The following is an 18,171-nucleotide window of genomic DNA, read 5'->3' as shown; positions in this document are numbered from 1 at the left end:
AATCGAAACAATTTTCAAAAATAAATAAATTAATTCTAAACATTTCAGGAAAATAATTGTAAATAAATAAATGAAGAAACGTTGAAAGGGTTTTTTTAAATGCTCCAGTGAAAATTGTATCATTTGCTGTTATTTTCCAGAAAAATAATTACCTTGAGAATTTCAAGCAAAATTTAAATACTTATCAACATAGCTGCCTCAATTTTTTTTTAAATACAAAATAGGTCAATGAATTTAGTTAAGAAGACGTTTAGATGTGATTTGTTAAACAAAAAATAAATATTTAGTAAACTTAGTAAAGGTCCATTTTAAGAATACATTGTGTTCAGCACATTTGAAACAAAATTTGGAATAATCATTTTGACTGTTGAAGTCATCTGTAATAAAAAAAAATCCTGCGTGATTTTTCAAATATTCCTTGGAAAAACTTTAAAAAAATATTATACATGTTTTCCTAACATGACTATTGAAATAAAACTTAAACAAATTTAAAAATATTTGTTACATAATTCTTTATTCCCGGTTAACGGTATTTAAAATACAGGGTGGTTAAATTTTCGCAATATTCGCGATTGTCGTGAATTTTGCGGATTTCGTGGAATTCTATATTGCTTCCACCGAGCAGGATTTAGATGAATCTTTGTACTTTTTTCTGGAAATTCTAGATCTACACATACGTTTGCACTGGCCATCGAAACCTGTGTTGTATTCTTGAAGACAGACACACAGCAACATTCAACAGAATTCGCGAAAATCGCGAGTGTTTGAACCACCCTGAAAATAGTCAAAATTATTATAATTTTTCTTTTGCTTTCGTTTCCCTTTGGCGCCTAACATTTTTTTTTAATTCCGAAAAAAATGCGTTTTGGAAAATTCAAGGTTTTTAAAAAATTTGATTAAATTCAAATATTTTGTGTTATTTATTCAAACTTAAGTACCATCAACTGGGGTGAATCGGGACTGTAGTCTGAACAGGGACATCACATTTAGAGCACTGCAAGCTCAAAATTTGGGAATGAATTAATACATTTTGTTGCTCTGAATCTGGTCTAACCAAAACCAAAACAATAGGCTGCAACATTGCTAAAACTGCTGTCCCATTTCGCCCCATGTGTCCCGATTCGCCCCAGATGACGGTAGCGGTATTGTTACTCAATTTTGGTTAAAAGCTATATTAATAAAGGCAAAAATTATACAATGATTTGATGATTATTTTGCTTAAAAAACTAAGAATCTCACCAAGTTTTTACAAGTTTTGTCGACTTTGCATTGGAATTTTTCAAATTGATTTTTGCACTGTTTATTTCTTTACATAAAAATTCTGTTTGTAAATTTAAATTCTTATCGTTTCATACCCTAAGTTTAATCAAGTTTTTAGACTTTATTTGAGATCAGGAAATGGACCTTTTTTGCCTTCCTCACCTCAATGAGGAAAGGCTATAAAATCACTCGAAAAATGAACTTCTTTATTTGACCTCGTAGACCCACCTTCACGTATACCTATCGACTCAGAATCAAATTCTGAACAAATGTTTGTGCGTGTGTCTGGATGTGAGTCCGTGCACCGAAAAATATGCACACAATTATCTCCGGACTGACTGGACCGATTTGGACCGTTTTGGTCTCATTCGATTCGTCCCTAGTTAATATTATGAAGTTTAGAAAAGTCCTTCAAATGTTATGCTAAATAAACGATTTGGATATAGTTTGAAATATTATAAAAAAGGGTGGTTTTTGTAAGAAAACCCGTCATGCTATACATTGTTAGAAAGGTATTTGAAAGACCTTTCCAACACGTTCAAAAGATTGAAGATCTGACAACCCCATCAAAAGTTATGTGTACTTAAGAGCGAGTTTTTCACCAATGTGTAACAGGTCGTATCGAGTTGCTCCGATTTGGATGAAACTTTCAGCGTTTGTTTGTCTATACATGAGATGAACTCATGCCAAATATGAGCCCTCTACGACAAAGGGAAGTGGGGTAAAACGGGCTTTGAAGTTTGAGGTCAAAAAAACATAAAAAATCTTAAAATTGCTTGCATTTCCGTAAAACTTCATCAATTCCAACTCTCTTAGATGCATTCGAAAGGTCTTTTGAAGCACTTCAAAATGTGCTATAGACATCCAGGATTGGTTTGACTTTTTCTCTTAGCTTTTGCAAATTACTGTCAAAAATGGATTTTTTTAAAACCTTAATATCTTTTTCCAACAGCCTCCAACACCCATACTCCCATAGGTCAAAAGATAGGTAATTTCATGGACTATAAGCCTATGGTATTAACTTTTTGGCCAATCGCAGTTTTTCTCATAGTTTTTCGATTTTTCTACAACAAACATTTTACAATGTTAGTTTTTGCCCTGTAGGCCTCCATAGCAGCATTTTTTGGTCTCAATTTTGTCATATTCGGAATCCTCGGACAATTTCACGTAAATTAGAAGCATTGGAGTTGTAAATTTGATTGGAAAAATTGCCATTTAGAATGAATTAAAATATTTTTTAACAATTTGTTGGATTAGGGGTAAAACAGGTTTTCGCCTGACGTATTCATCATAGGGTAAATAAAATCGATTTCTTTTTTCAAAAATGTTTTATTTAATTATTTTTTAAATCAAAATTACAATTCCAATACTTCTAACTTACGTGAAATTGTCCGAGGATTCCGAATATGACAAAATTAAGACCAAAAAACGCCGCTATGGAGGCCTACAGGGCAAAAACTAACATTGTAAAATGTTTGTTGTAGAAAAATCGAAAAACTATGAGAAAAACTGCGATTGGCCAAAAAGTTAATACTATAGGCTTATAGTCCATGAAATTGCCTATCTTTTGACTTAAAGGAGTATGGGTGTTGGAGGTTGTTGGAAAAAGATATTAAGGTTTTAAAAAAATCCATTTTTGACAGTAATTTGCAAAAGCTAAGAGAAAAAGTCAAACCAATCCTGGATGTCTATGGCACATTTTGAAGTGCTTCAAAAGACCTTTCGAATGCATCTAAGAGAGTTGGAATTGATGAAGTTTTACGGAAATGCGAGCAATTTTAAGATTTTTTATGTTTTTTTGACCTCAAACTTCAAAGCCCGTTTTACCCCACTTCCCTTTGTCGTAGAGGGCTCATATTTGGCATGAGTTCATCTCATGCATAGACAAACAAACGCTGAAAGTTTCATCCAAATCGGAGCACCTCGATACGACCTCTAGAACAAACCGAGCAATATTTACAAATACTGCCTCTTAAGTGTTATTTATACACTTCTTCGATGCCGGATCTCAAATATTTTGATGAAAAAGTTGTCCGGATCTATCATGCGACTCATCGTTGGATAGGTAATCAAAAGACCTTTCCAACAAGCCCAAAAGATTCAAGATCTGACAACCCTATCAAAAGTTATAAGTACTTCAGTGTTTTTAATAAACTTTTTTTGAGGCCGGATCTCAGATATTTTGATAAAAATACGCGAGGAAGGCACCAACCACCTAAAGGTGGATTAAGTAACGTTTTTTATTCTAATTTTTGAACATTCAACTTGTAGTTTAATTTTTTGTTCACCTCAACTGACAAATATCTTAAAATTGGACTGAACATAAAATGATAAATTTGAACTATATTTGTTTTGAGTTGAAACAAAATTGATTGCGTTCAAAAGTTTTTGAATTTGATTTCAACATTAACCCACATTTTTTTCACTTTTCAATTTCAGACGGCGAGGGCGCGGAACACTACGGCGTTTGCTCCAACTATCTGGCCAACATGGTGGACAACGAGAAGATATACCTCTTCGTACGGAGCGCCTCTTCATTCCACATGTCAAAGGACCCCAGCCGACCCGTTATCCTGATTGGGCCCGGGACCGGAATCGCACCGTTCCGATCGTTCTGGCAGGAGTGGGACACACTCAAGACGGAACTTCCTGATGTTAAGGTATTTGTTTTAAATTTTATGTTATTTTCGCTAAATTTACATCGAATACCGATTACAGCTTCCAAAGGTTTGGCTCTTCTTCGGATGTCGTACGAAAAAGGTTGACCTTTACCGCGACGAAAAGGAAGAAATGGTCAAGAAAGGGATTCTGGATCGAGTTTTCCTGGCACTTTCCCGGGAGGAGAATGTTCCCAAGGTTTGTTGCAAAGATTAACAAATTTGAAGGATAAAATAACTTTGAGTTTTTTTTTTCAGACCTACGTCCAGGACCTGGCCCTCACCGAGGCCGATTCGATCTTCGACCTGATCTGGAACGAGAAGGCCCACATCTACGTCTGCGGCGACGTCACGATGGCCGAGCACGTGTACCAGACGCTGCGGAAGATTCTCGCCGGCAAGCTCACGAAAACCGAGTCCGAGATGGAGAAGTACATGCTGTCGCTGAGGGTAAGTTTGGCGGGCAAATGAATAAACAAATCGTGACGATCAATCTGCCACGCGAGAGGAGCGATGCGATGCAATTAAAGGCGCCGGATGAGCGAAGGGTGTCCGATTTCGACACGTGGAACTGCGCATTTGAAATTAGCGAATCAATCGAGGTGGGGTGTCATTGTGTGATTTTGGACAGGGAGACTACTCCACGAAAAAAAAAATGGAAAAGATAGTTCCTAACTGCACACAGATATTAAAGAAGAATTTTATTTCCTGGATTGAGGTAATAAGTCACCCTGTTATCTCTAAAATCGTAATGTCTAAGAAGCAAGATGTAACCTGATGCATCACGTTTGCCCGAGTCACGTGTTCCGTTCCAAAAAACGTGCCACGCGTCCTTGTGACCGTTTCCAATTGAGCATTGTTTGTCCACAAACCGTGAAGCTTCTTCCTTCCTCATTTGGAATACCAAATATTCACGCACTCGCACACAAATTAAAGCCAATTCAGACAAATTGCTTCCAAGTTCGAATTATTTTCCATTCATACGTCGCGGTAATCATAAATCTGACCGACGACGACGATGTTTCGCGATGAGTAATTTGCATTCCAATATGTGGATATTGTTGTGGCGCGCGTTCGACCGGCCGCCGATCGCAACCACATGGAGACGCCTGATAATAACTGCGCGAGACTTCAAGTGTTTGGTTCAAGGCATCATTGGTTCGTGCATAACTGCGAATACGCGATCGGTAACACGGTCCACCGGCAAGAGATCGACGCCCTGCGCCTTAGGCGCACCCGCTAGGGATGCTCAAAAAAATAGAAGCTTTAAACTTCAAATTCGAATTGGAAATCAAAATTTGAACACCCTTTTCGCAGGTCGATCGACGATCGATCGATTCCTACGTCGTGTGGTCACGTACGAAAGTTTCAAGTTTAATTACCGAATGCGCGATCGTTGACGCGCGAGCATCTTCAAAGAACCTACGCAGGCCGTGTACTTACATGCGGGGCACTACTAGCTTACGCTAGACATGTTCCGGATTTTGTGCTGAGTTGACGTGAACAACAATTGGTCATAACATCGATAAATTAGTTTTTATGGCACTTCTTGGTAGTACCGTAGTACAGAGCATGACGGGGTTTACAGAGCAATGCGTCGTGTGATATTTGGTGACACGCCACTGAACTCACCATCATTGACGCAGATACGTTAATGTGTTTAATCAGCTGGTTTAATTTTGACAGGGAATATTAGTTAGACAAGCGTTTCACTGGATGCCGATTCTGAAAAAACTTTTAGGCGATTTAAATCAAATTTTAAACTCAACAAGTTTCTTGTTTTCGACTTAATTATCGTCTGCAAAACAGAGAACGGCGGTTTCCTTAAAACTGATTTAAAAAAAAACGCGAGTCGAGGAGTGCGTATTTCAGAGATGAAAAACTCCTGTCTGACATAGGGGAAATATATCCTTTCTAATCAAACACCTATCTTCGTCATTTGAAGAGTTTGATGCTCGATTAAAGCTCCAAAAAGACTATTTAGGATATAAACTTACCAGCAACGGCACCGCCTCGAGTAAGTACGCAAATTTGTCTTTTGCCTTTTCACTTGCGCTAACGTTTTCAAAGCGCTTAAGATTTAAAATTGCTTCCAGCTACCGGCAACATGTTCTTTTGCACATGAGTTAATCACTCACTTGAAAACTAATCCCGAAAAACATGTAAATAATTAACAAGCGCCATAAAAAAAAATGCGCTAAGTCTTTTGACGTTTCAATTTTCACTTTGCATTCCAATCGAAGGCTGAAGAAAACTGAGCGAGAAGCGAAGGCAAATGAATAACAAAGAGTGGCCACCAACACTCACTCACTGTTGGAGTGAGCCAGTGATGTCAGGAAACTTTATCTAGGGTACGTTATCCATTAGTGGACCCCTTTCCTATAGTGGACCCTCTGAAGTGTTTTTGATGAAAAAACAATAAAATCACAATTTCAAGCGTGTTTTTGTCTACAAATCTTTTATTTGGCATGTTCAGCATAATTAAAAACAATGTTGGCTGACATTGACGTGTCCTTTCAGCCGGAATAAGTTTTTTGAGTTCGACATCTGAAATTAACCATGGCCACTAGCATTTTCACAACAAAACTGCATTTATATTTAATGATTGAATTAACTATCCAATCATTTTTTGACTGATTCTTTAACAGGTAGAAATAATGTAAGTTTAAGAAACTTTACTAAAATTAAGCGAAGAACTGCTCATTCTCGAGCAAAAATTAGGGGGGTTCAATATACACGCAGAAAAATCCAATTGTAAACCTAGCAAAATGTTGGGTGCATCCCACAAACAGGATTGTCATCTCAGGGCCAGTAAACATGTTTGTCAAATTTAACCTAACAAATTTTGTGGTTCTAATAAACATGTTTGTCAATGCCCTAACGTGACATTTTTACTCTAACAACAATCATGAGTGGTGGTTCAACAAACATGTTTATCAAAAGAAGAATCCATTTTATCAAATTGCTTTTCTGGTTTTTCGTTTTCTTCTTCTTTTTTCTTTTATTAAAACGCAATATTGTTTTTCAGTTTGTTTATATTTTATTAATTACGAGATACTACTCAAACTTACATTCATCATGAAATTCGACCCGGCCAATCACTCCTTTATCCTCGTGTTAAACCCTATTTTCTAGCAGCTCCCTGGGGAACCCTGGAAAATCCTTGGCGGTCGTCACTGTGGGATCATTTTGGGAATATACTGAAAATAAAATTTAAAATATATTTATCACTTGGCAATCAACTTATTTGTTCGGTTGTTCCTGAAAGCAAATTAAAAAGCAAAGAATTCATTCTTACCTGACACTGCCAGGAAAGCCGGAACGTTCTTCGGAACTGGACCTAGTTTGATTCGCGACCTTCCCTAATTGGTATGGAAAGATAAATACATTATACTTAGATCTTATACAAAAGTTAATAAATACTTACGGACTGGCCGAATCCGGCAAATCAGCACGAAGAAATCTATTCGCCTCCTTTTTTTCTGTTTTCAGCCATCTTGGTATTCGGTGACGTTGAAAAAAACTTACATTCTCAATAATAAGTACACGTCAATAAAAATCGAAGTGAAATCAACAATCGTGTTTGTCGAACTGACAGAATATTTGTAGGATTGATAATAAGTGATTATAGAACTCACAAAATTAGTTTTTCAGTTCAATAATCCACGATGTTCGTTGATAACAAACAAGTTTGTCGATTCAAACTCACAAATTTTTTTTGCGTGTAGGACAACGAAAATCTAAACTTTTCCAAAAGTGGACCCCTGTTAATTTAACTTACAAAAATAAAATAAAAAGTGTTTTAAGCAAAAGTTTCTCTTAAATACCATAAATGCTTGTTGTAATCAACCTAAACGCATTTTTTTTTCAATTATGAATATAAATACAGCTGTTTTCATGTTAAAAGTACCAAATATGCTGAAGCCGAAAGAATTTATAATTAATCAAAACTTTAGTTAATGGTACTTAACTGAAGCATCATAGTTGCAGTTTAAAATGATATTTTATAATAATAAATCAATTACAAAACATTTTTTTCCAATAAACATGCGTGGTTTTATCAGCAACTGTAAACAATTCTATTGTTTAGTATCGGTCAACCATTTATGTAATTAATATGGAAAAATTTGCATCAAGATTACTTTTTTTATATTATTTTTATGTTTACAGTGGTTTTTGAAACGTTTTCTCTGATCTTTTTCGGAAATAAATGTGTTTAAATGTCTGTTAGGTTTTTTTGTTGTTTAAAGCCAAATTTGTTCATGATGAAAAGTGAGCAAAATCCATCTTTTATTCATTATATCTATCATTAGACCTACACAATGCATCAACACATCAAATATCGGTTAAACTAGGTATAAAAATAACAGTTTGCCTATAGTGGACCCGGCTCCACAATCGGATTATGGACCCGAATAGAGAGGTCCATAACAGGCAAAGGGTTATGAAAAAGTGCTTAAAATATTGAAAATTTGTGAAAAATTTGCTTCGGCTCTACTAGGGGGTCCACTAATGGTTAAAATACCCTATTCATGCAACTTTTCGTGAGTGTTCGCTTAAAATTTCATTAATTTTGGCAGCACTAAGCAGACCCAAAAGAGCGCTGGAAGAAAAATGAACTATGTTGAAAATAGGAAAATGGGCGTGGTCCAATACACTCGACTGATTGGAATGCATTTGGGAAATATTTTTTTTAAATGCTTCTAAAAGGAATAGCATAACTTTTAATAAAAGTGAAAATAAACAGAAATGTTCATAAAAAGTAGCTCTACTCGTTGGTGTACTTGGTTTTAGTAAATTTCAAGGAAAACTCCAGATTATCCAGCATCATTCAAACACGACCGCTTATTAGGCTTAAAATGGGTATATTTCCTTAATATTAAAAGTATGGCCCTTTTGAAATGTTAGTCTTGATTTAAAATTTTTGAAAATATTGTTTTCGTAAACATCGGAAAGTTTTTTTTAAAATAAACAGTGATAAATTTTTAATCTATAATTAAATTTGCAATAAAAAGTACTTTAGTTTAAATAAATAAAAAAAACACCGTTTTCAACTTAAAGCCATTTAAGGTCAGGCCATTGTGAATATTTTTTTCAAATTTATGTCCCTCGACTATGACCAAAGACGAGGAGTTGGTAACAAAACAAAAATTATAAAAAAGAAATGAAATTACAAGCTATGATATTAACATTTGAATAGAAAAAAATGTTTGAAAATGCATTTTACACTGCAAAGTTGTTTTGCAATCATTAATTTTCAAAATAATCTGCCAAGAGAAGAAATATTTTTTCGCAAAATTTTTTTATTGGTGCTGTACATTTCAATTTCACAAAAATTGAAAATATATTTGATCGACATGAACTATGAAAAAGTCGCATTTTTTTCAATGTTCAAAATAGTGCCCATTAATTGCTCACTAATTTTGTTTTATTTTTGAAGAGCTCAGAAACTTCCCTTCATTTTGCTTTTTTGAACTTTGTTGATATGGCCTTTGGATGCTGAGATATGGACATGCAAAGAGTAAGAGTAAAAAAATAGATTTACTCATTTTTTTCCAAATTAGTTGTCGTTTTTTGATCATCGTTGATCATCATTGATGATCATATCAATAAAAAATACTTCAAAATTTCAAAACCTAACCGAACGTTCGAAAATGTCAATAATAAGTGTGTTTAGTCCTTTAAAAAGTTATTCATGATCATAGAATATTTTCTCTCTTTTCAAATTATGCTTTTGCTTCATAAAATATTTTTTTCAAATTGCACAAAAAAACAGAATATTCAATTTAAAAATGTATAGAGTCGTTTTCGTTACAAATTTGATTTTGCATCAGAACTGTTTTTTTCTGTCCTCGTTACCAGATTTGCACCATATCTCTAGCAAAAGATACCATGTTAAGTCCTCTCAAAATTGTAAATAAAAAAAAACGTATTTTGGAATTGAACTTTAAGGTTTTTTTTCCGTGTGCCTATTTTTTCAAAGAAAATTCATCATCACTAGGCCGTCCCAAAAAAATGAAAAGTTGTCAAATCTTCGGTGCTCACCCCTAGAATGATAGATTAGGATGTCAGGAACAATGTTCTCATACAACAAAAAATCCCAAAAATGGTTTACAACTCGCGTGCGGAGCTTGAATGAAAAAAGCGCATTTTTCGAGTATTTTTTCAGAAATTCGCGTAACAATCATACTAAAGTCATTCAAATTTGGTCGCCTTGGGCTTTAAGTTATAGTTTAATGTTCCCTGAACAAATTCCTGTAAAAACATAGTCCAATTTATATTTTTTAGCTATAAAATTTCAAAAATCACACCCCAAAACGAGCCAATCTATCATTCTAGGGGTGAGCACCGAAGATTTGACAACTTTTCATTGTTTTTTGGGACGGCCTAATCATCACTCTTAAATGCTCTGTATTTAGTTCAAACTTACGATTTTTTGCAACAAAATGAATCAGTTTATGCCGGTTGTACCCTTCTTGTAGATCTTGAAGGAATGTTTGATCAAAATCAAGTGTGTCTCAAAAAATTAATTATTTTGGGCAGCATTGACTTCTAGGTTGGCAAACAATGATGATTTTCATAGCTTTACAATGAAGAGGAAAATCGTTACCAAACCCGGGCAGACGTTAATAACAAAATTAATAATATTTCATTAACAAATCCTGTTAAAATAACAAAAAGTGTTATTATTTTATCCTGAACTTCAACTTCAAGATGATAAAATAATAACAGTTTCTGATAAAATAGCAAGATTTTGTATTGAAGTGATATTATACAGAAAATGTTTAATAACACGCTAATAAGAAGAAATGTAAAACATTTCAAAAACTCTCCTAATAACAAGATTTGTTATTCGTTTGGTATTCTGACTTAGAAATAAAATTACCATAAATCGCACAATTTTGATTATTTGATACACCCCCTAAGGGACTTTACTAAAATTGGCTAGAACTATGGAATAACTTTGACCATTTTCATTGGGGTCTTGACCATGAAATGGGGTCCTTAAGCTTAAATTAATCTGATAAAATTAACTTTTGAAACTTGTTTTTTTTTAAGTTTATTATTAGGCTTGGTGATTTTTCACGCTCAAAAATTGCAAATTTCACGGGGACCTTAATTTCAAAACACCAAATTTCACGAAAATTTCGCGGAACGTGAAAAATATTAAAATAACTATCTCAGAAACTACTTTTCATGCTTGTTTTCAATAAACTTAAAAAATCATAACTTTATTTGAACGTGACACTACAAAAACTTATAGTTAACTTAAAAAAATACGTATAGCCATTTATTGAGCTGCTTTTTTAATGTTCGATTGATATAGCTAAACAGTTTGCGCCGATTTGCTATTATTTTATCCTTTACATTTTATTGAATTTCATATCAAATCCAAATTCAACAAAACAATCTAACAATTAAAATAACTTTTTTTTGCGAAAATATTTTTTGAGTTTTCATTTCACTTTTCAAAAACTAAATTTAAAATCGATAGGCAAAATAATTTAATCTGTAACGAAATCTTCAAAATGTTATTTAAAAAAATCCGAACAAAAACAAACATTTTTTCTTATTTCCACGGGAGCCATTCACGCAAGTAATCAAATATTGTGAAAATTAAACAGGTGAAATGTTCTTAAAAGGTGACTTTAAAGATAAAAAACTAAATCGAAAAAAAACTAAAAAATAAAAATAAATTGTTATTACAGGTCATGAAAATATTGCTAAATCAAGTTAGTTTCCTTAGTAAAATTGGAAAGATTATTTAGTAAAAAGCAATCTATTTACTCAATATTTTTTCTTTACTCTGATGAAATTCAATTTATCAATCTATTTTTTTGCTCCTCCTATTGAATCATTGACCGGAGGAAAAGGGAAAGACGAATTTTTCCACTTAATGTTACTTTTACAAGAATGTTTCTATTAATTGATTTCTAAAAAAAAGCAAAAAAAAATATCACAATAAAATAAAATTTAACAAGTTTCCGTTGAAAAGTACAGAATTTATAAACAAAATGTGAGATTATTTTTTTTTCTTTGACTGATTTTTTTTAACATCATTTAAGTTTTCGTTGCATATTAGTAAATGTTCTATCAATTTTATGTTAATATAGGTTTTGCTAACAATTTTTCAAATGATTCATATCACACTTTTCAATTGAAAACTAATAAAATTTACTCAAAAAGCCATTAATGAATGCAAAATTGATTATGTTATTATTTTAAAGAATTGATTTGAGAAAATTGACAAATTTCACGGGAGGGCAAGGAAATCTTCAAATTTCACGAATTTCACGCTGTCCGCGAAATCGTGAAAATTCACTAACCCTATTTATTATATTCTCTATGGGAATTGATTTATTTATTGAGAATTTTTGAAATGTGAATTACAAACACTGTATTTTCACAGAGCGAGAAAGTCGGAGCTGACGTTGAAGTTCGAACTGGAGTAAGACCTCAGAGGCGGCATCGGATTCAGCTAATTTCCAGCTAATTTTCACTTGGAGTCGGAATCTGTGAAGTCGGGTATTTTTGGATAGCTGAAGTCCTGCATTGAGAGTCGGAGTTGTCTCCAAAGTATGGATTCAAAGTCGCTTGAAGGAACCCGACTCTGCAGCCTTGACTAGTACAGAAGAGTTATGGCAACTGCAGGTTTATTTGCAAATTACAAATAAACCAAAACAATAACTTTTTTTGTTATGGAGACATACCAGTTCAATAACATTTTTTGTTATTATGCTGCTCCACCTCTCCGCACAAAATAACAAATCTAGTTATTCCTTCATGATTCCTTCTGTGTTATTGGTTTGTTATTGAGCAGTTCTCTAGGATTTCGGTCATTCGATTTTTTTTTGTATTTTTTAATCCGACTGAAACTTTTTTGGTGCCTTCGGTATGCCCAAAGAAGCCATTTTGCATCATTAGTTTGTCCATATAATTTTCCATACAAATTCGGCAGCTGTCCATACAAAAATGATGTATGAAAATTCAAAAATCTGTATCTTTTGAAGGAATTTTTTGATCGATTTGGTGTCTTCGGCAAAGTTGTAGGTATGGATACGGACTACACTGGAAAAAAATAATACACGGTAAAAAAAAATTGGTGATTTTTTTATTTAACTTGTTTTAGAAGGCATAAAATGCCAACTTTTCAGAAATTTCCAGGTTGTGCAAAAAATCACTGACCGAGTTATGAATTTTTTAATCAATACTGATTTTTTCAAAAAATCGAAATTTTGGTCGTAAAAATTTTTCAACTTCATTTTTCGATGTAAAATCAAATTTGCAATCAAAAAGTACTTTACTGAAATTTTGATAAAGTGCACCGTTTTCAAGTTATAGCCATATTTAAGTGACTTTTTTGAAAATAGTCGCAGTTTTTCATTTTTTTAAATTAGTGCACATGTTTGCCCAGTTTTGAAAAAAATATTTTTGAAAAGCTGAGAAAATTCTCTATATTTTGCTTATTTGGACTTTGTTGATACGACCTTTAGTTGCTGAGATATTGCAATGCAAAGGTTTAAAAACAGGAAAATTGATGTTTTCTAAGTTTCACCCAAACAACCCACCATTTTCTATCGTCAATATCTCAGCAACTAATGGTCCGATTTTCAATGTTAATATATGAAACATTTGTGAAATTTTCCGATCTCTTCGAAAAAAATATTTTTGGAATTTTCAAATCATGACTAACATTTCACAAAGGCCAAACATTCAATATTACGCCCTTTTAAAATGTTTGTCTTGATTTGAAAATTCCAAAAATATTTTTTTCGAAAAGATCGGAAAATTTCACAATTGTTTCATATATTAACATTGAAAATCGGACCATTAGTTGCTGAGATATTGACGATAGAAAATGGTGGGTTGTTTGGGTGAAACTTAGAAAACATCAATTTTCCTGTTTTTAAACCTTTGCATTGCAATATCTCAGCAACTAAAGGTCGTATCAACATAGTCCAAATAAGCAAAATATAGAGAATTTTCTCAGCTTTTCAAAAATATTTTTTTCAAAACTGGGCAAACATGTGCACTAATTTAAAAAAATGAAAAACTGCGACTATTTTCAAAAAAGTCACTTAAATATGGCTATAACTTGAAAACGGTGCACTTTATCAAAATTTTAGTATAGTACTTTTTGATTGCAAATTTGATTTTACATCGAAAAATGAAGTTGAAAAATTTTTACGACCAAAATTTCGATTTTTTGAAAAAATCAGTATTGATTAAAAAATTCATAACTCGGTCAGTAATTTTTTGCACAACCTGGAAATTTCTGAAAAGTTGGCATTTTATGTCTTCTAAAACATATCAAAAAATAAAAAAAATTAAAAATAGTGTTTTTTTGTAAATCAAGTTTTAGTGATAAAAAGTTAAATAAAAAAATCACCAAATTTTTTTTTTACCGTGTATTATTTTTTCCAGTGTAGTCCGTATCCATACCTACAACTTTGCCGAAGACACCAAATCGATCAAAAAATTCCTTCAAAAGATACAGATTTTTGAATTTTCATACATCATTTTTGTATGGACAGCTGCCGAATTTGTATGGAAAATTATATGGACAAACTAATGATGCAAAATGGCTTCTTTGGGCATACCGAAGGCACCAAAAAAGTTTCAGCCGGATTAAAAAATACAAAAATTAAAATTGAAGAAAAAAGACCGATTTCGTAGAGAATTGCTCTATTGCAATAACAACATAATAACAGTTTAAGTTATTCTTCGAACAAATCTCTGTTATTGATTTTTGTTATTTTAACAACTAATCCGATCATCCCAATAACATATTTCGAACTTCTCACAATATCAAAAACTGACCTTCCCAAGTTATTTTCGTCTGCTCGGGAAAGGTATCAACAAGTGCTGGGTATTATTTTGAACAAGTTGTAGAAAGAATTTTGTGAAAATATTGCAAAATAAGCAAAATTTTGCCAAAGATAACAACTTGATCCGAAAATCTCTTCTCAAGATACAGATTATCGAACATTCACATGCCCATTTTGTACGACCAGCCATCAAAATTGTATCCAGACTTGTATGGAGAAACCAATTATGCAAAAAGATTTATATGACATGGGGATTGCTAATCAATTTTTCTGCAAAAATATTTAAATTTTCTGTCCTTCTCGGACATCGCAGTTGCATTAAAGTTCACTAGATTTTACGCCGTTTTCATTAAAGCACTCTAGAGAGTGGAATGATTCTAGAATTAATCGTGCTGTCATCTCCGTTTTATCCTACTCCCCCAGGACGAGAACCGCTACCACGAGGACATCTTCGGCATCACGCTGCGCACGGCGGAAGTGCACAACAAGTCACGTGCCACGGCCCGGATTCGGATGGCCTCGCAACCTTCATAAGCTGGCTGTGGCATCGTCAACAACAACAACAACAACAACACCAGTCATCAATAGGCCTGATTCTGTATTCTGGTGCAACGCCGACTCGCACACAAAAGCTCTCTGAATGAATATGTGAGGGGACGTGCTGAGCGCGTCGCGGCTCTAGTCGTTGGTGGGGTATTGTTGAACTGCCCAATAGTCATTGAAGCGAAATTGAACAGCAATATTAAAGCTTTCGTCGAGCAACAGCGTGGAAAATGAGAATTTATAAACACCAAATGGAATTTACCACATCGGTTATGGTTGGAATGAATTTCAAGCAACGCACTAAAGTTTACTCTCATAAATGTTATTGTTTGTTTTTTAATGATGTCTATACAATTGTTAAGGCTTCCTTCAAATATTTTAAATATATCCATCTTTGTAAAAAGGTAGCAAAACAATTTTCTTACGCAACTATCCTTTAAAAAAATCAGCACCAAAAAATTCAAAATACGAAAAAATAATAAATGCAACAATTTTGAAAAATTTAATTCAAACTCCAATTGACAAAAAACAACAAATTAAAATATAAATCAAAGCAAAAACTAGATAAAATCTCGCACAACTTTTCAGTTAACTGAGCGAATTTAAAATTAGCAAAAGCAGCTGATTGCGAATTATTGATGGGCACTTCCACTTGGAATAAAGTGAGAAAAGCGCCAGCGCCAGAGCCAAAGTGATTTACGGGTGAGAAGCGAGAAGAGAAAAATGTAAAGAAAAAAAAGATAAAGCGCGGAATACTTCTAGAAGCAAAAGTTGCAGATTAATCGTTCTTGTTATGTTTGAGGGATGTGAAAGCAAATGCGTTTCTTTTTTCAAGGAAAATCTTTTAGCTTCAATCGAAAGGGTAACTAATAGTTCGTGACGGGAAGATGTTATATGGAGAAGTTAAACCCTGGTTTCATTTGAGGTAAAAAAAACACTGTTTATTGTGAAACAATTGTTTCAAACGATTATATTTAAATTTGAAAATGTTTCGGTATCAGCGAAAGAAAATATTACGATTTTTTACTGAATGCAACACACATCAGAACCAATGAATGTAGTTATAAAAATCAAATCAATTTTTATTGTTAAAGATAAAATATGCTAGCATATACTAAATCAATTTAAGATATCCACTCTTCGATACTACCAAAATATCATTGGGCAGCAATTTTTTTAATAAACTTTTTATATTGTTTCAAAATTAATTGAGTATTACATTAACCAATGATTTTAAATAAATTAATTTCAAATGTAAAAAACAACCCATTTTTTTTAAATTGTGGCAATATTATTTTTTATCAAGGTGGAATTAATATTTTTTGAAAAAAATAGGATAAATAATTTGCACAACCTAATGACCATGACTTATTATAACATTCAATTTAAGTTTTGAACTAGTTTGCTGCTGAGTAAATTGCTTCTAAAGTTGATCATAATTTTTTATTCTATTCACTATTTATCTCATAAAAAAGAAAACGAGAAAAAAACAAACAAAACATTATCGAAAAGACTTTTAATCTAGATGTGAACAACTATTTTCGAATCGATTCTATAAACATATTTATAACAGACATTTGTCATTAAAACATTATGCAAAAAAAACGAAGTATTCCTATTTTTAACAAACACCCAGAAATAATACTTCCACATTTAGCTGTACATAGTTGCAAACTCCAATAAAAAAAACAATATTGTTAAACAATCCCACTGAGGATCATCTTGTATCGCAAAACACACACAACAACAACAAAAAAAACACGCATGAAAAAAATAAACTTTTAACTCTATTCACAAACAAATAGTTGCCGTAATGGTCGTGTGTTTTTTTTTATTTGCAATTAACACTTAACACCACCGCAGCGCCAGTTAATTACCTTCGGTCGAACTCATCACATTCATCACCCCCTCGTTCCTAGTCATAGACGGCGATAGAGAGAGAGATCATCTTACCTGGAATTAGTGCCGCTGACTTCGCCATACAAAGAGAAGAGTCAACTCACTGCTGACTTGGGGGAAGAGGAAGATGCTCCGTAATTTGCCAAGGAGCAGATCTATGGAAAAACGCAATAATGTACAAGTAAAGGGGTTTTTTTGTTACATTTGTTTTAATTTAGTCATACTATTTATGAACTTGACATGATAACTGTTTTATTAACTTTGAATATTTAAAAAATATTCCATGTATATTTTTCACCAAACTCTCTTACATAGTTGTATAAATATGAGTCATTTTATAGCTATCAAATAAAAACAAATTTAGTAATATCCCAACAAAAAATGCATCAAAATATTTTTTCAAAAAAGAGTTTCAGTACTGACATGAGGGATGGCATTTGGACTGGGGGATGAGATTGGGTCATACAAATTTCAGCTTTTTTGTATGACACATGAAACAAGACAAAAAAAACCCAGACAAACAGGTGATTGAGAAAATCACGCTTACCTCTACACCACCGATCCCGGCAAATTTTTGAAGAAAAAATAGCTTCAAAGGTTTTAGCTGTTGTATCTTGCTCATGCATATTTTTACTTCTTTTTTACATGATTTTTTAAGGGCTATTACAATTATTGCGTACATCCCGGGAATTCCTGGGACAAAACGCCCGATTTTTTTTTAAACCGGAATTTCCCGATTTCTGTGATTTTTTTATATTTTGTCCCTGGAATTCCCGAAATAAAAAAAAATCTCTGGTCTAGAAATGTTGAAACATAACAAATAAAATGAAAATAGTAGTTTATGCAAAAAGTAGCAAAATGATGATTTTTTCAACACGTTCCTCCGCCGAGGCACTGCCGAGTTTGGTTCATATAGAGAGTACTGAAATAATCGATCTTTGCAACGAGCTGCGACTATGTTTTCTGAAAACTTTAGATTTTTG

The 18,171-nt window shown here is 33.2% G+C and overlaps 1 protein-coding gene across 4 annotated transcripts in view; it reads left to right on the top strand.

The window, feature by feature from the left end:
• The window catches only part of LOC120432426 (nitric oxide synthase), a 168,758-nt gene extending 151,824 nt beyond the window's left edge, over positions 1-16,934 (top strand). For all 4 annotated transcript variants that reach the window (XM_052707336.1, XM_052707337.1, XM_039597631.2 and 1 more), the window contains 4 exons: positions 3,700-3,920; positions 3,979-4,116; positions 4,176-4,367; positions 15,170-16,934. In XM_052707336.1, coding sequence (XP_052563296.1) covers positions 3,700-3,920; positions 3,979-4,116; positions 4,176-4,367; positions 15,170-15,280 — 662 coding nt within the window. In that variant the 3' untranslated portion in view covers positions 15,281-16,934. The remainder of the gene's footprint in view (positions 1-3,699; positions 3,921-3,978; positions 4,117-4,175; positions 4,368-15,169) is intronic.
• The last annotated feature ends 1,237 nt before the right edge of the window (positions 16,935-18,171 follow it).

The sequence above is a fragment of the Culex pipiens genome, chromosome 2 (assembly GCF_016801865.2).
Source record: "Culex pipiens pallens isolate TS chromosome 2, TS_CPP_V2, whole genome shotgun sequence".
Taxonomy (NCBI): Eukaryota; Metazoa; Arthropoda; class Insecta; order Diptera; family Culicidae; genus Culex; species Culex pipiens.
The sequence above is the reverse complement of the archived record's forward strand: the minus strand, read 5'-3'. Positions and strand labels throughout refer to the sequence as shown.